This window comes from Phodopus roborovskii, unplaced genomic scaffold (genome assembly GCF_943737965.1).
Source record: "Phodopus roborovskii unplaced genomic scaffold, PHOROB, whole genome shotgun sequence".
NCBI lineage: Eukaryota > Metazoa > Chordata > Mammalia > Rodentia > Cricetidae > Phodopus > Phodopus roborovskii.
Window position 1 is genome coordinate 587,935 of NW_026125543.1, and position 26,796 is coordinate 614,730.

General features: G+C 36.2%; 1 protein-coding gene across 4 annotated transcripts in view; it reads left to right on the plus strand.

The window, feature by feature from the left end:
* Positions 1-22,546, plus strand: part of Postn (periostin) — a 31,784-nt gene extending 9,238 nt beyond the window's left edge. Inside the window, exons 6-23 of one of the 4 annotated variants that reach the window (XM_051176936.1) lie at positions 781-927; positions 1,416-1,557; positions 2,783-2,995; positions 3,546-3,680; positions 4,557-4,705; positions 5,831-5,967; positions 7,096-7,226; positions 7,658-7,788; positions 7,879-7,981; positions 8,085-8,152; positions 8,475-8,520; positions 11,062-11,142; positions 14,034-14,123; positions 14,988-15,077; positions 15,686-15,763; positions 16,122-16,205; positions 19,852-19,893; positions 21,885-22,546. In XM_051176936.1, coding sequence (XP_051032893.1) covers positions 781-927; positions 1,416-1,557; positions 2,783-2,995; positions 3,546-3,680; positions 4,557-4,705; positions 5,831-5,967; positions 7,096-7,226; positions 7,658-7,788; positions 7,879-7,981; positions 8,085-8,152; positions 8,475-8,520; positions 11,062-11,142; positions 14,034-14,123; positions 14,988-15,077; positions 15,686-15,763; positions 16,122-16,205; positions 19,852-19,893; positions 21,885-21,922 — 1,905 coding nt within the window. In that variant the 3' untranslated portion in view covers positions 21,923-22,546. The remainder of the gene's footprint in view (positions 1-780; positions 928-1,415; positions 1,558-2,782; positions 2,996-3,545; positions 3,681-4,556; positions 4,706-5,830; positions 5,968-7,095; positions 7,227-7,657; positions 7,789-7,878; positions 7,982-8,084; positions 8,153-8,474; positions 8,521-11,061; positions 11,143-14,033; positions 14,124-14,987; positions 15,078-15,685; positions 15,764-16,121; positions 16,206-19,851; positions 19,894-21,884) is intronic. The other 3 variants (XM_051176938.1, XM_051176937.1, XM_051176939.1) reach the window with 3 other exon arrangements.
* The last annotated feature ends 4,250 nt before the right edge of the window (positions 22,547-26,796 follow it).

Genomic DNA, 26,796 nt, shown 5'->3' on the forward strand with positions numbered 1-26,796 from the left:
CAGAAATGATAAAATGTTTGTCAGTATAATGTTAGTTCTGATTTTATGATTAAAAATAAAACTTGTCCTTGTAAAACTTTAATCCAATTGCTTCCTCCTAAAGACCAAATGATTTGCAGCTAGAAGTCACTGTGTATTAAATAGTTTCTTATAAATACTGAAATACACACTAAAGAGTGTGGTGACTGCCATCTATCAGCCACTCTTTGGACACTATGCTGATTGAGGTTCTTGAGTTTTTGCATTAGTTAGACTATGGCAAACTGTCAATAGAGATTCAGGGTTTTTATTCAATGGTCAAATTTCCAAAGGAGAAAAAAATTCCAGTGATGAGGCAATACTATTTATTGTTCAGTAGACCTCATGACAGTTTTGCAATGGTAATTTGTATTCCTCTCTCAGAATTCATTTCAGAGCTAATTGGAATTCTTTGCACAATTCTTTGACCATCATTAAAAATAGTCTATAACTATTCAAAGAGTAAAAATAAAATAAATAACTCAAATGAAGGAAATGATTTGTCTTTGATCTCCAGAATGCTTTTGATTAACTGGGGTTCTGAACAGTTCTACTTTCTCTTTGACAATATTCAATTCTTAATCCACAGCATCAGTACTCCAGTGTGTAGGCTCTTTATGCCTGTATCTACTAGATCCTTAGCATCAACACTCAGAACCTAGGCTCTTTACATCATACCTTCAAGTACAATAGGAATGTGGAAATCACCTTGCTGTCCTAGAAATCAGCACCAGCTCTGATTTTTTTTTCAAACAATTGCAGGTTGTCACTGTGAACTGTGCTAGAGTCATCCATGGGAACCAGATTGCCACAAATGGTGTTGTCCATGTCATTGATCGTGTCCTGACACAAATTGGTACCTCCATCCAAGACTTCCTTGAAGCAGAAGATGACCTTTCATCATTCAGAGTAAGAATCAGGGCAGATTCCCTTGATTTGCTGAAACCTTCATTCCCTGGAAAGAACTGCAGACAACAAAAAGTGCTATTTTACAAATCTGACAAACTGCTACAATATATCCCATGAAATATCCATTTCTGCTTCAGAAAGGAGATACCATCTCATATATAGTAATAATAAAGTTTGGACATGACTATAAAAGAAGGCTGGGTATGTGACCACAGCACGTTTGGGTCTTTAGAACGTGTCCATTCAGTGACTGAACATGTTGTTGGATTTTGCTACAGTCTGATAAACACTGGCAGACTTTCTTTTCTAGTGAGAAAAACTTGGAAAGACTTAATTGGTTGGGACAAAAAAATACTAGTTTAACAAACTAACATGAGCAAATGTCTCTGGTGAGGCTGTCAACTCCCTCCTGATATCCTAGACCAAGTATGTGACAAGTTTCCTTAGGATTTGTGATGCAGATTTTCTGAAAGCTATTTATGTTTCAGGCAGCTGCCATCACCTCCGACCTATTGGAGTCCCTTGGAAGAGATGGTCACTTCACACTCTTTGCTCCCACCAATGAAGCATTTGAGAAACTCCCACGAGGAGTCCTAGAAAGGATCATGGGAGACAAAGTGGCTTCTGAAGGTAGGAAAATGTCTTCCTCTCCCAGAGACCTGGGATAAAGGCAATAAAAAACAAACAAAAGACCAGTTATTGCCAGCATTGGCAGCTGTGATAGGAAGTATCAAAAGTGTCTCATGTGAGGTGCTTTGGAAAACATCATTTAAGAGACTGAAAGAATATCCAAGTATCTTTCTTAATAAAAATGGCTGCAAGGTTGTAGCCTATGATGTTGTTTCCAAGCAAATAAGTTATACATGTTGTGAATGGTTAATAAGGGGCTGGAGCAATGGCTCAGCAGTTAAGAGCACTGGCTGCTCTTGAGGAGAACCTATGACCAATTCCCAGTACCCACACAGCTCCAGAGGAAATCATTTCCTCTTCTGGCCTCTGTAGGTACCTGGGATGCATGTGGAGTTTGAGTATACATGCAGGCAAGCACTCACACTAATAAAATAAAGTAAATGAATCTTTTTAAAAGCTAAAAGGAAAGATTAATCAACCATGGAAGAGTAATATTAGGTTTGGTTTTAATATGGAGTGCATGTTATACAATACGTTCAACTCTAAATGTATGCTGCAAGTTATAGCTGAGCAGAGAAAGTTATATGGTTTTCCTTGGCCACCACACATATTTAGGTCTTTCCAGTCTCCCTTTCAACAGCCAGATAGGCTTTGCATTTTGCTAACAAACTTTACATATTCCATCCCCAAATATGTTCATCCAAATAAGGCCGACAAACTTTGAGAATGTAAGTGTCAATGTAACAGACTCAAAGGACAGATCCCTCCAGATGTTCTTCTGGATTTTCTAGGTGTGTCTTGAAGAAGTGGTTCACTTTTCCCTTATGAGGATCTAGAATTCATTTGCAAATCATGAATGATCTTTGGAAGTGGTGAATGCAGCATTCTTTTTGAGTGTTTTAGAGCAGTCATAGCTAACAGATAACTTCATAACTATCTAAAAGACGTTTGTTATCTTTTCTTTCTTTTGTTTTCCTGGTGTGGCCAAAATAATTTTGGAAGCTCATATTATCTTTCCTTCATTTCTAATAAGCTAATCTGTTTCTATTGAAGAAATTATTTAAAATAATCACTTTCTTAGAACCGGTATAGTTAAGATTTTAATATCTTAGGTCTTACATCTGTGTCATATTTCCTTGGTGAACTTAGTTCCATGATGAAATGCATAATTTAACAGTCAAATAAGTTGACCCCTCTTCCCCCCTTCTCCCCCTTCTTTCCCAAGCTCTCTTGAAGTACCACATCCTAAATACTCTCCAGTGTTCTGAAGCAATTACAGGAGGAGCTGTGTTTGAGACCATGGAAGGAAACACAATTGAGATAGGATGTGAAGGGGACAGCATCTCCATTAATGGAATTAAGATGGTGAACAAGAAAGACATTGTGACTAAGAATGGTGTCATCCACCTGATTGACGAAGTCCTCATTCCTGATTCTGGTGAGCAGGGCCCAACCACCACTTTGCTTGCTTTTTAAGGTATTTTGAGAGTAAGCCCATGAAGAGCTGATGAGGAGTCTAAAGATGCACAAACAGCATAACTGGCTGTGTGCTTATCAAGTACCAATTCCAAGGCCTGTGCAGTCATGGGCAGCCCATACAGGACCTTGGCCCAACACTGAGTCTTTATAAAAAGGTTTTAACACTGCCAGTGTGTTTCTTGGCAACAAAAGATAGACAGTGGTGGTAGACTTCAGGTAAAAGAAAGAACATGTTACAGAAGGAGCTAAAAGATGAGCAATAGAGGGTTAAAGAAAACTACACTAGGAAGACAGGGAGAAAATTTTCCTCTAAAATTATTTGTGCTGATCAAGCCCCTAACATAGAAGCTAGAACCTTCATAAGAAGGCAGGGTAGGATGTTTAACTGGATCGACACTCAAGTAAATTGCTTACAAGAGTAGAAAAGAGCCAGACATTGATTTACAAACCCTGGGATGGGGATACTAACAATGACGACATTGTTGAGAAGGCAATGGTTTGTTTTACAGCCAAACAAGTTATTGAGCTGGCTGGAAAACAGCAGACCACTTTCACAGACCTGGTGTCCCAATTAGGCTTGGCATCCTCTCTGAAGCCAGATGGGGAGTACACTTTGTTAGCACCTGTGAATAATGCATTCTCTGGTATGTACTGGGTTCTGTTCTTGCTTCCTCCATGGGGGACCATCTTTCTTCACACAGATTACTCTGTGTAATAAATACTAGATACTTTTGAAAATGTTGATTAGATTTTGCAGTCCAGAAGATATAGATGTCAAATTTTAAACGCATAACAGCCAGAGATGATTATTTCTGGATCATGATGGGAAGTATGTTTTTCATCTAGTTATTGCTACTCACTGACAATATTTAGAATACATACTTAGATGTGTTCTAAAAACTTATTTCACAGGGAAATAAATAAATTTTGAGGAAGAGTTTAGTGAACTTGATAGTATTTTTAAGTATGAAGTTGTAATATATGAAATTATTAATTAGAGAAATCAGAATTTCTAGAGATACTGATTCTCCCTTAGGCTAATAATGTAATGTGTGTTTGTTTTGGCACTAAGCTACATTTTGGAGTCTGTGTGCTTTGATCCCTTGACCAGCAATAAGCACAAACTTACAAAAGACTCATCCACGGTCACCTATATGACTAATAGACACCTAATTATAAGGGGAAAAAAGAAAGAAAGAAAAAAAAAAACAAACTAGGCAAACGAAAACTTTAACCACTATAAAGATTTAGATTTTTGCCAATGACAATCATGAAAGGGAACAGTCCTTAGGTAGGTGGAGCCATTGCTTACCCAATAAGAACTTCATGGTGATAGTTTGGGGTGACATGTCAGCTTGTACTGACAGATGGTCTTGCTGGCCTTGGGTATTTAACAGACTCTTTTATGATATGAGTGATGGGTACACATTAACAGCATTAGAGATGCTCAGTTTCAAATTTCTCCTCCAGCCATGTTATCCATACATAATAATGTTCCTTCATAAAACTTTTATTCACAGATGACACTCTGAGCATGGATCAGCGCCTCCTTAAGCTAATTCTACAAAATCACATATTAAAAGTAAAGGTCGGCCTTAGTGACCTATACAATGGACAGATACTGGAAACCATTGGTGGCAAACAACTTCGAGTCTTTGTGTACCGCACAGTAAGTGGATGGGACCAGTCTCTACACTGATCTAAATGTCACAAAGCATGTACTGATCAAAGAACCACAGCACAAGTTCCTCAGACTCATAGATATGATTGTAAAATTTAATATCCACATGATCAGAGATGAGGACAGCTTGGAGAAAGACATTTAATCAGCCTTTGTTTCAGTTAAAGAGTAATAATGTTCCAAAATACTAATTTAAATTCTAGAAGATTTCTAATAAAGTGTTTACCTTGTATAATATTTTGTAATTTGCAAGACAGATTTTATGTTAGGGTATCCCCTATTGTGGTATCTCCATTCAACAACAGAATTTCTTTTGAATGATTATCATGATGAATTTGTAAAGATTTCTGAATCTTATAAATTGAAAGTGCTATATCTTGCAGGGAATTTCCTAGAAACACTGACTGTTGGAATTACAGTGCAGCCAAAAGGCTTTGTATAGAGGGAAGCATTGCCTAGAGACTGCAGTGGTCCATAGCAGCTCTTCAGTAAGGCTTCACGATGGAAAGGCAAACATTTTAAATAATTCAGAAAATTAGTTTCACTCTCAATTATACATGTACATATATTAAATTATGTATCTACACACATTGGATCATACATGTGCATACAGTAAATTACACATGCACACACATTAAATTCTACTTCTGCATACATTAAATGATACATGCATGTATATTAAATCATGTATATACATTTATTTGTTTTTTTTAAAACAACTGGAAATAAAATAGATATATAATTGATGGGTCTTGCCATCAAGACAATGTAGGAAATGTGAGGATTACAAGAAGCACTGAGTTGTGGAATATTTATAGCTAATATTAACATACAGAGTATACAGAGAACCAAACATTAAGTAGATGGCAAAAAATAAACATAAATAGGATTCCATACAACCTGCAGTCTGCTAACAGAATGCACAGACCTGATGCATAAGGTAGCTTGGCTAGTGCTGGGACTGGATGAGAGGTACTCAGTAAAGTTATAAGACATTACAAACAAGAGAGAGGTGTTTTCTCTGGCCTCATCTGTCTACTGGCCTCTTAGTAGAAGGACTAGCTCAGATCAAGCACACAAAAGGGCATCATGGGTCTTTCTGCCCTCCACTAGGCTATATGCATTGAAAATTCATGCATGGTGAGAGGAAGCAAACAGGGAAGAAATGGTGCCATCCACATATTCCGAGAGATCATCCAACCAGCAGAGAAATCCCTGCATGACAAACTGAGGCAGGATAAGCGCTTTAGGTAAGTCTACCAGCTGTACTTACACAAAAGAATGAACCCTACTTGTGCTATCCCAAGAAGCATCCAGCTTATAGTATTGCTAACTCCAGTGATACATCCGCCACACAACCCCAACACCCAAAGCTCAATGAACTTCATGGAAGAAGGAAGGAAAGATTGTAGGAGCCAGAGGACCAGGATATTTGCTGTGAGGCAGTGCCTTCTATATATGACAGAGAAGCTCACTCATAGCAGCAATGTGGTCACCTAAATATGACGTGCACAATGGCAATACCTGGTAACACATTAGTGTGAATTAGGGAAATTTCACAAAGCTGCTCCCATACATTAGTAATTATAGGCAACTAATGGCTGGTAAGAGAGGGAGAATCAAGCCATTGCAAGGAGGAACTGCCTAATAGGTTGTCTAATCCCATACCTGCCCTAAACACATGTACATGTCAGCAACACTAAAGAGACTCAGCAGTCTGTGTTTATATATATATATATATGTGTGTGTGTGTGTGTGTGTGTGTGTGTGTGTGTGTGTGTGTGTGTGTGTGTTAATAATTAAGGAACAGGAGGTCATGAGTTAAAAGAGCCAGTAGAGGTGGCAACACAAGAAGGGGAGATGGAGAGGTGAAAAATGATATAAATACAGTTCTCGGGGACAAAATGCTAAAAGAAATCTAAAAAATTAAAGTAAAAAAACATACAAATTTCCTAAAGTTAATACATGTTTTCACATCTATTTGGTCTGATCTCAGGGAGTTATAGTATGATTTGGTGGGTGAACAAAGTCCGATAATCTGATTTAGTTCTCGAGATATTTCTTATAATTGTTTCTTTAAAATGATAATATAAAAATCTCTCCAATAAAATATCAAATAAAAAAAGTTTTATGTCACATAAAATGTGACTGATAATTTTATAAGAAAAATGGAAGTGGAGAAATTTATAAATTATTTCAATTGGTTCCCCCAATTAGACACCTTACTTTACAGGAAAATTGCACTTAAACACATGAAAACATGTGAACTGATTTCTCAGTTTCCACAATACACGGAATCCACCCCTACTCTGTACAGTGTGGTTGAGTGAACCTACATGTGACACATATTAAATTAAATGCTCATGCTCTGTGTTCAGCATCTTCCTCAGCCTCCTGGAAGCTGCAGACTTGAAAGATCTCCTAACACAGCCTGGAGACTGGACCTTGTTTGCACCGACCAATGATGCCTTCAAGGGAATGACAAATGAAGAAAGGGAGATTCTGATTGGTGGGTAGTGGCAAATGGCAGATATTCATCCCTCAAATTAAGAATCTTGGCTTTTCCTCTAGATTTTCTGCCTGTATTTAAGAAAAGAAAACCCCTCACCCTTACCCTTGGTTTCCTTAACAAGCTTGGTTTCCTTTATCCTAGTTGGGATATAAGGAGAGCCATTTATTAATTTAGTCATAAACTGCTTACCGTCATGTCATAATTTATGGAAAGACACACAATTGTATGGTATAAAAGGGAGCTTCCATAATTTCGAGACTAATTGCCATAGTTTGAGTTGATTGAAATGACTGACAGCTTGATAAAATATTGTGAGAAAACAGAGAACTGGGAAAACAGAGACAACAAAATGTTTTATCCCTTAGTCTTGTATCAAAATGTCAGAAAAGCAAGTGTATTATTAAATCATTGTCTTTCTTTCCCTGCAGGAGATAAAAATGCTCTCCAAAACATCATTCTTTACCACTTGACCCCAGGGGTTTATATTGGAAAGGGCTTTGAACCTGGAGTCACTAACATCCTGAAGACCACACAGGGAAGCAAAATCTATCTGAAAGGAGTAAGTTACCACAAGATACTTATAAAGTATGCATCATTATTAAGTGGATTCCTTATAGTTTCTCCTTAACATCACTCCTTATTCTAAAAGGTAAATGAGACACTTCTGGTGAATGAGTTGAAGTCCAAAGAATCTGACATCATGACAACAAATGGCGTCATTCACGTCGTAGATAAACTCCTCTATCCAGCAGGTCTGTACAGATTGAATGTATTGATGGGCTAGGACTGTTCAACATTGGCATAGTTTTGATCTCCCATTTTCTTATCATATCCATCAAATATTTGTCTCCCTAGACATTCCAGTTGGAAATGATCAGCTCTTGGAAATACTGAACAAACTGATAAAATACATCCAAATCAAGGTACAGAATGCTGTTGGATTTTATTTCTAGTATGTTGACCAGGTGTTGTAGGGTTAATACAAAAACTAGAAATTACTATAGCATAGTTTTAGTATAGCTTTTGTATACTGTAGAAAACAGGAAAATACAGCACAACACATATACTTAGCAATTGTTTAATTATTTTACCATCTTAAAATAATAGAAACCTTATGGTTTTTATAGTAAATGACATGACTTCATTTCTATTGAGTCACCTTAGGTGTTTTTAGTTTAGCTAGAATTACAGTGTCCTTGTTGTACAAAATAATTTATGTTACTAAACATAAGCATTTATTTTTAGTTTGTTCGTGGCAGCACCTTCAAAGAAATCCCCATGACTGTCTATAGTAAGTATATGTACAGTTTGGGCTACAAGTGGGGATGATGTGAAAACAAAAATGGAATTAAGTCTCTTTGTATATATACAAAGACTGCTGATAATCTGGTATTTAGAATTCCATGTCCTGCAAAATTCAATGTCCTTTGAACATGACCTGATATCTGGAGGAGGCCTCATAGGCTTTGTCACGCCCTCCAATTCTGTAACACCACTTCTCTTCCAATTGGAAACAAGAGTGACACATTATCAGAGAGTAAAGACACATACTTGGATGAGGGGAAGTAAGTAAAAAGGGCATACAAAAGGACTGCTAGAAGACACTCGAGCGCTATGTGGAAATGTTAGTAAGTGGGTACAATGATATCATAGCAAAGAATTGTCACTCACCCTGACCTGGGCCTAATCTGTCCAGGCAAGTCATAATTCTACCACGTCCAAAACTGGGCAAAGGAACCCCAAGTCTACTAAGTGACATTTTTAATTCTCTACCCTACCAGATTATCAAGATCAAAGTTCAAATATTTAACAATGGCAAAAGACATTTCTCTCTCAACATAAATGCTGCTGTCAATCATCAAATAACTTCTTCATTATGGTCTCTTTCACTCCTTTCTTTCACTGTGGCTTTTAAAGCTGAAGTTCTTTTCATTTTGTTTTGGCTCTACCATAAAACAGTCATGTATGCTAAAGCATTACTTTACTCACCTTTATTCTGACTAGATATTTATTCTACTTTATGTCATGAACATTCAGTTATCCAATTATGAGCATTTTCCTTAAAATAAATGCTAGATATGAAAAAGAAAAAAAGTCAGTATTGGAGCAAAACAAAATGTCTGCTTCTCCACCTGATGTTACCTGTACAATCCTGGGGCCAAGCTCTTAGAGATTCCATTCCATTGGAATCATGATTATTTAGGATGCTCTAAATTCCAGCCATGGAAAAAAATATTATATAGCAAATAGAAGAGTCCTCATGGCCTTTGTTCATCAGATATGTGAATCTCCCATGCTATAAATCTTCACAAAAAAATTAATCTTTTCCAGTTTATCCATATCAGTTCCACTATTGGCTATATATGACAAAATAGTATTTTGTTTAAAATGAACTAAAATACTGTTACTTCATGAATTATGATTTGCAAAATTATGCCCATCTAGTTACTTGCCAGTCTACTCAGCAGCCAAGTAGCTTGAGGGTTTACAACTCTAAGTGGGCTGTTTCAAATAGAGGTGCAGGCCAATTAAAGCAAAGATTCCACATTCAGATTTATTTGCCGCCTTGTCTTTAATACTCCTGCAGTTTGTTGGTACCTCCTTGTCCCCCCAAATACTACACATTTTAAATTTTTATCAGGGAGCACTTTGTTATAAGTTGTCAAGCACAAACTATTTTATATAGAGAAGGACAAAAATAAGGAAATCTTTAGACCAGGCCAGGCAATTTAAGCCTTCATGAAAGCAAAACTAGTAACCAACTCAAGATCCTGATGTTCATTTCCTCAGCACCAAGCAACATCTTTAGAAGTGATTGATTATTCCACTTGAACAATAGTGGCAGGGATCTCTGTGTGTTCCAGGGGAGGAGTCCTGTGTGGCAGAATCACTTGTGGGATCAAGAATTGAAAACACAGATTTGATAACACTTTAGAGTTTTATAATTTGCATTCCCAGGGGAAGTCCTTTGATTGAAAACAGTTCCCATAAAGACCTAGCACACACTCCAATTCAAAAGGTCCACACAGCTTAGTAGGTGAAAGCAAGGCTTGAGACTGTTAGAAACACATGTCATGCTACTACTCTGTGTGTCACAATTGTGTTGTGACTGCAGTTGGCATGTTTTCTACTAGGATCATCTTTTATGGCATATCTACTTAGGAATAACCCAATGACCTGGCTTTTCCAGTAAAACTGTACAACTGAAACCCATGACAACCTTACTCAAGAGATGATTTACATTCACCACAAAACCTTTATGTTAAAATTGCCATAATGAGGCTGCAAATGAAATGGTGACCACATCATATTTGTTGCAGAAAGCTCACGACTTCCTGGCTGAAATTTATTCTCATCTACAATCATAAATTATATATTTTCCATATTTTCTTCTCTATACAAACTGCATGGGAGTATTTCAAGGATCTTTTTCTTTCCATATCCTTCTTTTAACTGAGAATCTGACAATGCAATTTAAGATTTCATGAATTGCATAAAATTAATCATGTTTATTTGTCTTCTGTTGCTATGCAGCCAGTATTTTCAAGAAGCACAAAGGAAAGTCAGAACGTTAGTGATGCGCTTCAGAGTGGTAGATTTCTAGGCAGGACTCGTCATCTAGTTAGTGCATCCCCCCTCTGGAATATAGTCAAGTCACTGGCCTGCAGGATTCAGCATCTGGACACGAGAAGATATTAATGTGGTGTGAACATTTCCTGGGATTGCCTCAACCCAGCCTCATAGCTGATAACTGAACACCCTAGAAAGGGACAACTTCATTTGAGTTGTTTCTATGTAAACTTTGTTCATGCTCCACTTTCTATATTTTCAGCAACTAAAATTATAACCAAATTCGTGGAACCAAAAATTAAAGTCATTCAAGGCAGTCTTCAGCCTATTACCAAAACTGAAGGTAAAAACCAACGTTCTCCATGGTTCCTTCCACTTTGAAAACAAGTCCCATGTAATCAACTCATTTCTCCAAATATACCCACATTCTTTTTGAAACTAACATGCTAAATATTTCTTTATAAATGGCATGCTTATTTAATTGTAGATTGTGGAGTGCAATATTTTTTAGAGCAAAGTAGATGGTGCATCCCTAATATTTTCAGTACATTTGCTTGTATTTATTTTCATTTAATTGAGGGTGTGTCAACACTTGTATCTGGATTATCACTTAACAAATTAACCATAAACATTATTTGTTATATATTTCTTAAGAAAATACACTCTAAATTTCCAACTATCACCACACAATCTCTTTTATGCCATTGAGAGAAAAATTTCAAAAATATACAAGCATTTTTTTCACTGAGCAACCTAAGAGGGTATAGAAAGCATACATTAATAAAAACATTAAAAATTGTAAACAGACATGACATACATTAAAACCTAGATAGCCGAAACAGAAAAAGAAATAATGGTGTTTAGTAAGTCAAGCCCTGTTTCCTACATTTCAACTCTGAACATAATATTGTGTGTGTGTGTGTGTGTGTGTGTAGTAACATATACCTCTCCTATTTCAAATGTCACTTTTCTTTCCATACTGACTACGTTAGCTGATATCAACCTCTTGGATATTATCATGACTCCATGCCTCTTTATTATCTCTGAAAACAAACTTTAGTATCAGTGTTCACATTTATGCATGCTGCAGCAGTAATTTGTCACAAAGAACATACTTGTTTTCTTTCTTCCATGAGAAAGATGAAGACAATCTTTCAAAGGAGGGACAGATTATGCCTTTAACTGAATTTTAGGGACTTCATTGTTCTAATTACTCTTGGATTTGGGTTGTTTTTCATTCTGTGTCATGAGATGACAATTCAAATCACATGTGCCTCTTCCCTTTAAAGTAACCCTAATTTATAAAAACATAAAGTTAATTCTCTACCTGGCTAGCTATGGCTATTATTCTTTCTTGGGTCCATAGTTTGTTGAGTTAGTCATTTAAAAATGTGTGCTTAGCTTTAAAGAAAACAATTCCAATCATTTCATTATTTTGTAACATTGATGAGGATAAATTAGGGTTTTAAGTATAAATTAAATTTAAAGTGTTTTGCTGATGGTATATATTTATCATATCAGTGAAAAATGATCAAATAATTTTAGCCAAAAACATTGGATTAAAAAAAAAGTCATAGTCAATAAAATGTCACTATAACTAACACACAGCTTCCAAAGCTGAAGTCATTCACATGTGCCATGTTCCCATGTTCAAGGACTCTCCTCCTTCCATACTTCTTCATTCAACTCATGCTCCTCTTAGGCTTTGGTAGTAGGGTTCTATACATCATTCTTTCTTCAGTTGGGAGCATCCCTGAGCATCAGTGTACCTGGTTCTTCCTCATTGTGATCTGGATGGAGATGGCGTTGTCTCATCTGTAAATATTCTTCAGTGTAAGACTGGAAAGTGATACTCCTGTGCAGAAGAAACAAACACCCCCTTCTTGGCCAGCATCCACAGTTCCCCATTCAATGCTCTTATCCCCTTTTCAATCTTTGAATTTTGTGAACTCATGGATACTTTTTGAGTTTTTACTAAACACATTAGAGTCCAAGACATAATTTTAAAATCTTTTTGTCAAAAACAAAAATTCAGATAAGTCAACCAAAATTGAACAAATAGTTACTGTGCTGGGTGTTTTCCCAGTCTAGTGTATAAATATACAAAAAAGAAATGTTAAGTAAAATTACTTCCTTTGTAGTAATATTTAATAATAGAAGGTGCTTCCAGAATTTCACTTTGGCATTTCTAAAGAAAAAAGTCTTAGACATAGAGCTACCTCATTTCCTTAACTTGAGTCGTTGTGCACAGTTCCCTTTGAGAATTACAGAATGTTAAAACCTATTTCCTATCTTTTATGTTAGTCATCCCTATTGGTCTTGCATATAAAATAACATAGCTTGAAATACTTGTGGTTGATAAAATGGTTTTCTTTCTCTCATTATTTATTATTTAGTAATGGGTAATGGTGTACTTTGATGATTTCTCAACAAACAGATCAGTCCTCTCAAAGATAACCAATTATAACTCCATTCAGCTATAGAAAAGTACAAGTTAAATGTACTGAATTGAATAATTCTCACTCCTCTATAAAACATCCCTGATTAACTAATGTAGCAGTTGGCTTTCTAACATTCCAACTGATTTTCTCTGGGAACAAAATCATTTTGCAAGTCAAATGCAACCCATTGTGCTTTTGAAGGTCTGTGTAACTTAGTGAGTTGATGTTGATATTTGCATCTTTCTCTTAGTCGAGGTAAGTACTCAAGTCAGTTTTCTAATAAAGTCTAAAACACAGCATCTTTAAGGTAAGTATATTAGATCATATGCTCTTAGATAAAAGTATAAGGTCATGAGTGATAAAAAAAATTAAATGTACTATTTTAGCAAAGATTGGCAGATGATACCCTATGGCAAAGTGTGAATTAAACAATTGTCACTCAAGTGACAGCAATTTGTATTGTTATTTGATTCCCAGAGAAAGCCACATAAAATACTTTTTGTCATCATTCCTTATACTCACTAACAGAGGTGATAGTATGCACAGCTTGCTTGTGCATCACTTTAAATGCTAAATCAGGTGGGTGGAGTGGCAGTGTAAACAAATGCAGGTGAATCACTTGTTTTCTTCAATATTGTCTAACCTAAAAACAACAGGAAATGTTTAAAACTGGTTTCATAAAGCCAGAAACACTGAAGTCCACGACAAGAAATGTGGAACTAAACTTATTTGGGTTAAGGAAAGGAAGGGACTGCTTTAAGGCACTAATCTGTCTCCTAAAACAATGTCTCAGGACCTGCCATGACAAAGATCCACGTTGAAGGTGAACCTGACTTCAGACTGATTAAAGAAGGAGAAACCGTGACAGAAGTGATCCACGGAGGTATGCCTTGTGCCTTCCCTTGTGCCTAGGTGGCATCTCTGTGACATTGTAAAATAGAGTTGGTTTAGAATTATCAAACAGCTGATTTTTTCTTGATTTGCATTTTACCCAAGCATTTTTACTAGACTTGAGTTCTTGCTAGCTAATCAGGGATATACGGTAGCTTATTTTTAAGTGGGTTTGGTCATAATTTAAGAATTAAGCCGCTGGACCACTTCTTATGAATATGCAAATAGTAACCATGGAATATAATGATTATAATAATGTATATGCAAAAGATATACTGTTCTCAGAACAAATGGGTGCTGGTGAGTTGGGTCAGCAGAGAAAGACAGCTTCCCCCAAGCCTGACATCTGAGTTAGACCCTGGGATCCCACATAGTGAAAAGATCAAGCCGTCTTCTGACCTCCACTGGCAGGCACACCATAGCTCACACATTCATGTACACACACACACACACACACACACACACACACGCACACATGCACGCACACACGCACGCATGCACACACACACACATGCGCACATGTACACATACACATACACACACGCACACACACACACACACACATGAACACACACACACACTGAAACTGCACTAACAAACCAACACTAGGTTTCATTGTAAGGGTTCTTTTACAATGGTATATTCAGCTTGCCAGCTAAACGCTTCCAATCATCTGAAACCCATAAGTTGCTCAGACTGGTCAGAACATATTCACAGTCTGTTCCAACAATGGCTACAATTGACTCTTTAACAAGTATACTGTTAAGAAACACATTCTTGATTAAAATCTCCAGCTCTGGGAGATATAAACACTGTAAGAAGGTAAATCACATGTGGTTTCTTTCTCCACCTTCAGAGCCAGTCATTAAAAAGTACACCAAAATCATAGATGGGGTTCCTGTAGAAATAACTGAAAAACAGACCCGGGAGGAACGAATCATTACAGGTAATTTTAATCCCATACATGAGCTGTACTCACATTATAAACATAAGTTACACTAACTCTAAGATATGTGCATTACATAAACTTAGTCTTTGTCATGGCGACTATTAAAATTACTCTGTTTCCCCTTTTCTTTTTGCAAGGAAACAAAACCCAATATTATAAATGTGTTTCATATTTCTTACTCTAAGACTTTCTCACAGATATGTTTGTAAACATGCATTTTTACTCTGTTTATATGTACATGTTTTATGATATTCCACCTTGAGTTACTGAGTTATTGAATACTAGGAGGAACTTCCCCTGGGTTTCCATTAATATTAAAATGTATTCATTTACATACTAAGTTGTATGAGTCTATCTAAGACAGTTGACAAACAGCAAATTTTGTATGAGACTCACATCTATGAACTAACCTAAAATATAAATTTAATATTCTGTGCCTTGGATTTTAAGATAAGCCATGTCCATCATTGACAAAGCTTCTCTGGCTATGCCTTACTCTAGATTCCTTAGTGCCTGCAGCACACACCGTGGGTCTCACATGGTCTAACACCTTTTCCTTTTGGCTCTTACAAAAGGAGTTTGAGCACTCTTGTGTTTTCCCTTAGGTCCTGAGATAAAATACACCAGGATTTCTACAGGAGGTGGAGAAACCGGGGAGACACTGCAGAAATTCATTCAAGAAGGTCAGTATGTCTGGAAAAGCGAGAAGGTGGCATTGAGCCACCTGTACCATTGGCTAAAGTCAGCTTGAAGGCCTTGAACATGCTGTCTATGCCACCTTGCTCCAGTGTTCATATTCCACACCAGCATAAGGGGTTTGTACAAAACTGGGGACAAGGCCAATAGTGGTAGCTATGTGGCTTGTTTGAAGGTATGCTGATTAACAGCTGATGAAAAACTCTACTCAATGCCAACACCAAAAACTTAGAAAGAGCTGAGCAGTGGTCTGGAGTCCTCTATTGAGCAGAAGGCAGTACGTATCATGTCAAATTCCTTTTTATTGAGTGAACCAATTTCTACTGTGAACATGTACCCTCTCAGAGGTCTCCAAGGTCACCAAGTTCATTGAAGGTGGCGATGGTCACTTATTTGAAGATGACGAGATTAAAAGACTGCTACAGGGAGGTTAGTAAAACCCTGACCACTAACCCTTAACAGGCGATGGAGGAGTGCTTCTGCTTTTTAAAGACTGGGTGTGCAGGCTGTTCCTTAATTAGGTTAAAAAGACAGCACAGTGAGCTGTCTTCAGCAAATTGACTGGTGTGTGAGTGGTTGCTTTCCAGAACGATTGCTGGTTGAAACAGTCTTTAAAAAGTTTCATGGTACAAACTGGGGAGCATTGAACACCTTTTTGCCTTGACACGGAAAATTGAGCAGACGCTTTGACTACGTGAAGTAGGAGTGATTTTGCTAGCTAGTGAGAAGCTAAATTTGAAAAAGCTTTTCATATTTTCCAAAAACGTATTCACTGTCCCCATGACAAAGACAGGCATGTTTGGGGAGTCTGTAGGTGCGTGGTAAAGCATAAACATTGCTTTTAGCAACTTGCATTTCCAAAACTGCATTCTTACAAATGAATATGTGTTCCTGCTTACTATTTGTGTAACAATCTGTACTCAGGATTATATATTCTTTAGCATATAAATGTAATCTTTGAAGTACAGAATGTTCCTGGCCTGTGGCATTAGATGGACTTAACTTTCAAAAGAAAAACAAAGGATTCAAAATAAACAAACTCAGTGATAGCTATTCAAACAAAATAATGAAAGTTTTAAAGATCATTTGTCTTATTGATAGCTAAATAAATGCATTTTTAATTCATGACAGCTAAATAAATGCATTTTAATTCAATTTACTAACAAAACATCATACTAAAAATTATTCAGAGTACAAGTAAATGTCTACAACAAATATGCCCTTATAGTATATTATGAATCAAAATAGACACCTGAAATTTGATTTTAATCTAAAATTCATCTCAAATGGCTTTCTGTTTATTATATAATTAAAAATTGCATCACTATGTCTATGAAAAATGTAATTCCTCTTAAGATTTTATATATTTCTGGAAGTTATTTTTGCTTATTTAATATAGATAACACATCTGGATTTGTGACAATTTTTATTCAACCAACACAATATTTTTTCAGTATGTATTCAGACTTATCTGAAAAAATACATGATTTCCATCCAAAAGGCAGGGAGCCTATGCCATATTCCTAGGCCATAATGAAACCAAAGAATCTTTGATGATGCAATACAGGAATCACTAAGCAACTCTCTGCTATAAAAGTGTAGAGGACCTTGAAGCAAGAGCAAACACATTGTGAAATATAAATTGAATTCTTTGTTTTTCTGGTTAACCATAGTCAGCAGCTTTGTGGAATGGCAGTGCTTTTTAGAGAATTAATTATAACCTGCCCCATTTATATTGTTTCATTCCCATAGGCTTAAACTGTGGGTAAGTATACTTCTCCTCCTTTAATCAATAGGACTCTGAAAGTTTTCTTTGAAATGTCACTTTAATTAGTAAAGAAGTGATTTCCCCTCCTAGAATATTTGCACTACATTTCAAGAAAATGCTGTTTTCTTTTTAATTAATAGAGCTATTTCTACTTCTGTTTCTCTCAGTTTCTTTTACTTCTCTGGGTGTGAAAATTCCCATAGATCCATAAGGCATAGTTTCAAGAGTACCACTTTACAAGGTTTAGCAAAATATTTCAAAGGATTGTTCTTTTCTTAAAAAGAAGAGTGTGGACCTGGATAGATAGCTTGGAAGTAATGAACATGTACTGCTTTCTCAAAGTACTGGAATTTGGTTCTCAGCAGCCACATAGCAGCTTTCAACTGCCTGTAACTCCAGTTCCAGGAACTCTGATGCCCTCTTCTGGTCTCCACTGTCATTGCACCCACATGTTACATATAAACTCACACATATGTATAAATTAATCTTTTCAAAGATTCACAATGTGCAATCAATATAGTTACTAGTATATGCGCCTTAACTAGAAAAGTTAGACTTCTTTTTCTAGCTCTCTAAACATCAAGTTGCCACTGAACCACAAGCATCCCATTGACTGAAGGTATCTGTTTACTCTCTCACATCCTCCTCTGTAAGGGTCACTTCTTAATGCTCTTTTATTTTGAGATATCTGAGAACCTGGAGGGTAAACTGAGGCTCTTCATTTTATTATAACTTCCTTCTGAGATGTTTCTAAGCCTCACTGAAGATTTCTAATTTGGATGCTGTCATAGCAGAATAATAATAATTGACACATCTCATTGTCAGACACTACCAAATGTATATAAGGGAATATGAAAGCAGGTTCTCATTTGAAAGAGGGAACCTAAAGATTCTTCTTGACCCTGAAGTCAATTTTGAGATTAAGTAGAATTTAATAAGTTCACTATAAACCATACACTTATTCAATATTTAAGGGTGCATCTACTCATTGGGACTATATTTTGTAGACCACTATTTTATTATAAAATAAACATGTAGCTAAAGAAAATGTCTATCTGACATTTAATGAATTTAACTTTATAACTCAAGGACATTTACCCCTTATTATCCAAACTCGAAAGGTTCTCTATGGTTCTGTGTTTAACTACAGTGTTAACATGATACAGCAAGTGGTTACATGGAGGACTGACATGTTGGAAATGTGCTAAGACTGGAAAAAAGGTCATAAATTCTTTCAAATACGGGTGTTTTCATTCTTGTTGTTTTACAACTTATACTACGCTTGTTTCAATTTCATAAAATTGGGGGGGGGACTTCCTAATAAAGAAAACTGGCTTTATTGCTAAATAATGATGGTGTATAGAAAACAAGTAAGATTTTAAATAAAAAATGAAGGCAATCAGAAAAATGAAACCACCACAGGAACCAATGAGTCTTTAATCCTAAATACCCTCAAAATGAAGATAAAATGTGACCTTAGGCTTACTAGATAGTCACAGCAGGAGTTATATTAAGAGGACTAGAGAATTATTTTTCAACAATAAAACAGAAATCATATGAAAATGTGAAAAATGTGAAACTTTTACAAATGAAAAATGTCAAGGCTAGAGAGATGGCTCAGTGACTAAGAATACTGGTTGCTCTTCCATAGGATCTGGGCTTCTGGGCTTGAGTCCAAGCACACACATGGCAGCTCACAGCTGTCTGTAACTTTAGTTCACTGGATTCTACACCCTTTGCTGTTCTCAGCAGACATTAGGCATACATGTGGTACATAGACATTCATGCAGTTAAAGCACCCTATAATAAAGTAAAAAAAAATCTAAAGATAAAATGAAAAGTTTTATTATTTATAGCTATCTAATTTCTTGATGATTCCAGAAAGGGCAGTGAAATTAGGGAAAGTGAACATTGGTACCCTTCTAAATTGCTTATGGGTCTATAATGAGAAATTTCAGAGGCATACATAAGACATACAACAACTGAAATATGGGTAGCTTTCTTGGAAGGTAGTGACACATTTTACAAAAAAAGTCAGAAATATGAAAGCCACTTATTCCATCAAGAATGGTACAAATAAGAGACTCCAAAAGACACAAGGAAACACTGTGTTTTAGTGTAAATTCACTATGATGTGTGGGAAGCAGATAACTTCTCAGTCAGTGTAAAGTCTAAGGACCAGTAAGTTCACTACTCCAGTGACTATGTGTGTACACAATGGTCACTTATACTTTTGCCCTTTGCAATGGCCTCCCGATTTCTACCTGAAATCACAAAGTGTTTCTAACTATAAATCTTTAATTTTAGACACACCTGCAAAGAAGATACAAAGCAGCAGAAGGGTTCAAGGTAGGTGTACCAAATACAACTAATACATGTTTGACATATTTTTCTATGATGTAAGTTACAGAGGAAAGTGTTTAATGTAGCTATTTTTGTGTGAGTTTTGGTTTTGGACGAACAGAAAATTTAATGAGTTTTGATGCAAAAGTTGTTCTGATACGTATTAAGAAGTAAACTGTCTATGTTCTTTATTACTTGACTCTAAGTAGAACAGATCTTAAAAGAATGCCAAATAGACTTGCGTAAATGGTTAAATGTATTGAACAGCTGTGTTAAGTCGGAAAGAAATTCTGGGCTGGAGAGCTGTTTCTCAGCAGTTAAAAGCACTGGCTGCTCTAGCAGAGGACCTGGGTTCAGTTCCTAGTACCCACATGGTGGCTCACAACCCTCTGTAACTTCAGTTCCAGGGAATCTGGGACAATCTTCTGGCCTTTATGGGTACTGCACACACACATAGTACCCAATATATACACAGACAAGTATATACATGAAATATAAACCAATAAACGCTTTTTTAAAAAAGAAAAGAAATGCTTGCACATCAGAGCTGAGAACAGGTAGACTGAAATCCTTGTAAATATTACTTGTGTGAGAGAATTCAATTGAGACATAAGTCAATTAGTGCTCATGTAAGTACTTGTGTAATTTAACTCTTTATTATACATAACATTTACAATATGATTTCCTCCATTTATGCCTATTTTCTAACATCTCTTATATTAGTAAACATTTCAATGTATTGAAACAACAAGGATTTCCTTTGTAGGGCTTACAACCTTGGAATTGAAATTTTCTAATATTTAAGATAATTACACACTAATAATAAAAAGAATTCACAACATTCATAAGTACAGTATATGAAAAACTAACCCAAAATATAGAATGATGACACTAAGTAATTAATTGTATGTATTTTTGTTTTCCTTTTTTTTTCCCTCAACTTCTATTGATTTTCTGTGGATTTCACATCATGTATCCCAATACCATTTACCTCCCCATCCCCTGGCTTCTGCCCCCTGGCCATGAAACCTCCTTTCCAAATCAAAACAAAATTTAAAAGAAAAACCAAAAACAAAGCAAACGAACAAACAAACAACAACCAATAGAAGAATCTTATTGTGGAAGCTGTAGTATGACCCACTGAGTCGCACAGTTTACTCTTTAGTCCATCTTTACTTGTAAGTGTTCATTCCTATGAGATATTGGTCTGGTTCAAGTCCTCTGGCTTCTTCTACACTGTTGATAATGGGGTTTTCTGGGACTCCTCTTTGATAGCTGGTTGTTGTCCTGTGTCATGGAGATCTTCCTGTTTTGGATCTGTAGGTTTTTCCACTTCACATGCTCCAGAAATTCATAGATGAGGTGGATATAGGGGCAGGTCAACTTTTATAACTGGTTCTGGGCCTGGATGATAGATGGGTTGGTCAGCATGCCAGCTTTCCCTCATCATGACTATCCAGGTGAGCTCTCCAGCTCTGTCGCAGATAGTTCACCCAAAGCAGCCTGCAGAGACAAGTCGGGCCAGTTCTCCTGTTCCCAGGTGCCCATATCTGGTCCACTCACACTCATACTACCAGTTCTACTGTTTTGTCCAGGCAAGGTGCACAGTCCTCTTTTCCAACTGATATAGGAGGTATGGGGGGGGGACAGGCACCAGCTCTCCTCTCATACACTCGGGGCTGGCTCAACTGCACCCCCAAATTGCATATGTTACAAAAAATACTAAAGGATTTATAATGAACACTTTACTGGCACATAAAACCACTTCATTCTTCTAGAGACTTAAAATCATGGAATTTTATATTTTCATTCACCTTTAAAGCATAATGTTTCTCTCACCAGAAAGTGAAGATGGTATTCAGACAACATAATCTAAATGAATCTTATTATAAGGAGCAATGATCACTTTTGGCAGATACATTTGTGCACAGCACCCTGTTCCTACCCGTGAGAAGTGTTATATCCACATCTAACCATTGTCCTTTCCTTCTACTCAGGATCTAGAAGACGATCAAGGGAAGGCCGTTCTCAGTGAAAACCCAAAGCCCAGACAACAGAGTTTATATAATCCTAAACAGCAATTTGATTTTAAGGGGAAATTGTAAGAGCCACATTGACTCTAGAATCTGAAATGCCAGCAAGCAGAAACTAATCTTCAAGCAAGTCTGAACACAGATTTAATTTCTTTGTTTCTAAATGAAAAACATAAGGGAAACAGTGGTTAGTCTCCTGTGGGGTAGGAACTGAAAGAAATTTAGGACGATGCAGGGCTTTTATTAACGCAATGAGTAAAGTTCTGGTTGGCTTAGGAATTCACTGAAGATCATCCTAGCATCCAGTCCAATCTCTGTTTAGTGAGCTCTTACCTCCCTAAGAAGAGAGAGGCTGAATTACTTCATGGAAAAACCCAAAACATACAGTTACCTCTCCATGGGAGGCTAAGCTATCAAAAGGAATGTTCAGGATACAACGAGCAAACCAAACAACCACATAACAACTTGTGGCATTACATATTTCTCATGCAATCTGGGTTTCCTGCTAAATTTTGTTATTTTTACACTGATTTATACTCTTGAGATGTTTGTCATATGCTTCTTGTGATACACATGTTTTCTCTCAAACATTTCAATAAAAACAATTTTTTCAGGTACAAAGAGAATTACTTCAGACTGGTAATTCAAAACACTCAAGGTTTAAGTTAAAAATGAGTTTATACTTTGGAATAGGACTCCATACTTTTTAATTGTTAATAGGTACTCAATAAAGGAAATCAAATAAAATTACTGTTGTTCAAAATTCTAAAAATATTATATGATATGAAAGATCATTCCACAATGGGATAACCACAAATTATCAATAATGTGTCTACTATAACCCTGGACCTCTCTTAAGTTGTGAAAATTCAGAAAGTTACTCTTCTCAAAAGGGAAACAGCCAACTAGTTTTTCATAATGTACAGTAGGCTATTAGTATAGCTCAAAGTTCTCAAAATATTATGTGATTTGAAGTTCACTACACAATGGGATAATCACAAATTATCAATTATGTGTCTACCATAACCCTGGACTTGTGTTAAGTTGTTAAAATTTAAAAAGTTACTCTCTTCAAAAGTCAAAACGCCAACCCGTTACTCATAATGTACAATAGGCTATTAATATATCTCAAAATTCTCAAAATATTATGCCATTTAAAAGATCTTTATGCAATGAGATAATCATAAATTACCAATAATGTGTCTACCATAACTCTGGACCTGCGTTACTAAAATTTAGAAAGTTACTCTCCTCAAAGGGCAACCAGCCAACCAGTTTCACATAATGTACAATAAGCTCCCTACAGTCAGGGCTGCACACTGAGCACACCTAGCACCCTCTCACCTGTGTGAGAAATTAGTGGAGAAGAAAGAGGAAACTTACTATCTTCCTTTTGTCACTCAAAACACTTAAGTAACCATCAGAAGTTATCAGTTCTCCTTCATAAATATTAGAAATTAGTTCGTGAAATTTTAATTTCTTATAACTGTTTTGACCATTGTGGGGTCTGTATAAGATCTGAGCCAACACACAATGATCTCCATTGATGGGGTGGCAACCAAATGGTAAGAAAAGTATGGTGATTTTTTCACAACCTAAATTCCAAGAACGCTTGAAAAATGAAGCCATTTGTGAAGTAGACTGGTATGTGGCTTCTACATTTAATAATAAAGCAATTCACCTCCTCGTAGTCTACACTTTTATGAAGTTTCACAAAATGTTATGTAAACAGATAATTCTGAAAGAGTCTAATTGAGAAAATTCATGAAAAGGAAACTGTGTCCTTCAAGTGCTGGGTTGTCAGTATTGGGCAACCAATGACTTGAAGCTGTAAGAAATAGCCCATAAGAAAAATAAACAAGTACTGGACAGGAAGAAGGACCTATACTCAGTGTGTATTTTAATGGTCATCTCACAGAAAAGTGCTCTCTGATTTAATTTAATTTAATTACTCCCAAAAATAGCATCAGTTTAATTTAATCTTTAAAACTGTCTGTTGGGTTGTTTTTACTTTTAAAATTAATACAGGGTGGCTAGAGAGAAAGCTCAATGTTTAGGGGCACATGGACACTTGGAGACAGTCTGGGTTCAGCTCGTAGCATCCACATGGCCACCCACAACTTGGCTTCCATGGTGAGGGCATGCATACTTTTCACATACATACATGAAGGCAAACATTCATACACATGAAATGTGTAAATCTTTAAAAAATTTTAAATTAATCCAGAATTTTCCTTAGTGTATCAAAATAATACAGCAAAATTTTCTCTTTTGCTTTAATAAGTTGTAGTACAACAAAACCAGAATAAAAAAAAACCCAAAACAAACAAAAAAAAAAAAAAACAAGAAATACTACAGAAACTGCACCAAGATGTAGAGAATGAACATTACAGGAAAATGGGTCATTGAGGAAATTAAAGAGGGAATTTAAAAGCTCCTACATAAAAATGAAATGAACATACTTCCCCAGAATTTCTGGGATATAGCCAAGGTAGTTCTGAAAGGGAACTTCAAAGGCTACAAGTGTTTATATTAATCAGAAATGTCTAAAAGAAAAAAATGTACCCCAGGCCCCTAGGCAAACAAGAATAAGCTAATACCAAATACAGTAGGCAGTAAGAATCAACCAGGATCAGCAGAAATTAAAGGGAGTCATGGGATAACAGGACAATGCACAGAATTGAGCAAATGGTTAGTTAATACACTTTCTAATAAAATACAAAGAATCATTAGGTAGCACTTTGGAAACATATACTCTAAAAAAATTAAAAACATAAATGAAATAAAAAGTTCCTAGACAAACAGGACTTAAAACTAATTCAAGAACATATAAATAATTTACACATATCTATAATAATCAACAAAACTGACATGTTAAAAATTTCCCAGCAGAGAAAGCTGAACTAAAATCTATGCTTTACCCAGTCCCTGGCTCTATCTGGAAGAAACAGCCACTGAATAGAGCCCATATCAGGGCAAATTCTCAAGTGAAACTTCTTTGAGTGAACCTTATTGCAAAAAAACTGTGTCATCCTCTTTATAAAGGCAGAGTGTGGAGCAGCAAGAGAGTTCAGCAGGTAAAGGCACATGTCAGCAAGTCTGAGGACCTAAATCTGATCTCTAGGACCCACATGGTTGAAAGAGAGAGTCAATTCTTGAAGATTGTCCTCTGACTTCCACATGTACCATTGTGTGCTTGTTTGGGCAGGCGCACACACATACCCCCCACACACACACACACATACACCTAGTAAGTAAACAAGTGCACTACAGACAACTCAAAGAGATCAAAAGCTACAAATTGGAAAAGAAGAAGTCAAAGTATCGTTATTTTCACATGATATGATAGTATACATAAGTGACCCTAAAAATTCCACCAGGGAAATTCTGTAGCATTGTAGCTGGGTACAAGATTAACTCAAAACTATCAGTAGCCCTCCTATATACAAATGACAAACGAACTGAGAAAGAAATCCAGGAAGCAATACTTCACAATAAATAGTGTCAAATAATATAAATTATCTTGCTTTAACTAAATAAGCAAATGAAAGATTTCTATAATAAAAACTTCAAGTCTGAAAAAAAGAAATTGAAAGAGTTATCAGAAGATGGAAAGATTGCCCGTTCTCATGGATCACTAGGATTAGCATAGTAAAAATAGATATTCTACCAAAAACAATATACAGATTCAACACAATTGTTGAATTCCATCAGAATTCCAACACAAATCTTTACAGATCTTAATGGGTCAATTCTCAACTTCATATTGGTGGAATAAACAACAATCTGCAACAACAAAGGAACCGCTTGAGGTATCAACATCCCTGATTTTAGTCTGTACTACAAGGCTATAGTAATAAAAACAAAATGCATGGTATTGGCATTAAAAACAGACACATTGACCAATGGAGTTGCATTTTTGATTAAAAAAAAAAGCCAGAAATACACAAGGGAAAAAGTTCAGTATTTTCAACAAATAGTGCTGGTCAAACTGGATGTCAGCATGTAGAAGAATCCAAATAGATATATATTTATCATCCTGCACAAAACTCAAGTCCAGTGGATAAAGACCTCAACATAAATTCAAACACCACCCCAAACCTGATGTAAGGAAAATTGGGGAACAGCCTTGAACATCCTGGTACAGGAGATAACTTTCTGAACAGAACACTGATAGTGCAGGCACTAAGATCAACAATGAATAAATGGGGCCTCGTGAAACTTAAAAGCTTCTGTAAGATAAAGAACACTGTCAATAGGACAAATGGCATCCTACAGAATGGGAAGAGATTTGTCAACTCCACATCTGATGGAGGTCTAATAGAAAAATATATAAAGATCTCAACAAAGCATATGTCAAAAACCCAAATAATACAATTTAAAAATGAGGTACAGATCTAAATAGAAATCTCTCAACAGAGGAAACTCAAATGGTTGAGAAACAAAGAAATGTTCACTATCCTTAGCCATCAGGGAAAAAAATCAAAACTACTTTGAGATTTCTTTCATCTTAACACCTGTCAGAATGGTCAAGATCAGTAACACACAGGACAACTCACACTGGATAGGATGTGGGACAAAGGAAACGGTCCTCCATTGCTGATGGAAGTGAAAACTGGTACAGCCACTATAGAAATCAAAATGGTGGTTACTCAGAAATGGGAATTAATCTACCTCAACACCCAGGTATACACTCTTGGGCATATACCCAAAGGACATTCCATCCTATTCAAGGACATTTGTTCAACTATGTTCATTGGAGCTCTTTTTCATAATAGACAGAAATTGGAAACAACCCAGATGTCCCTCAGTGAAAGAATGGATAAAGAAAATGTGGAACATTTACACAATGGAGTATTACTCAGCTGTCTAAAAA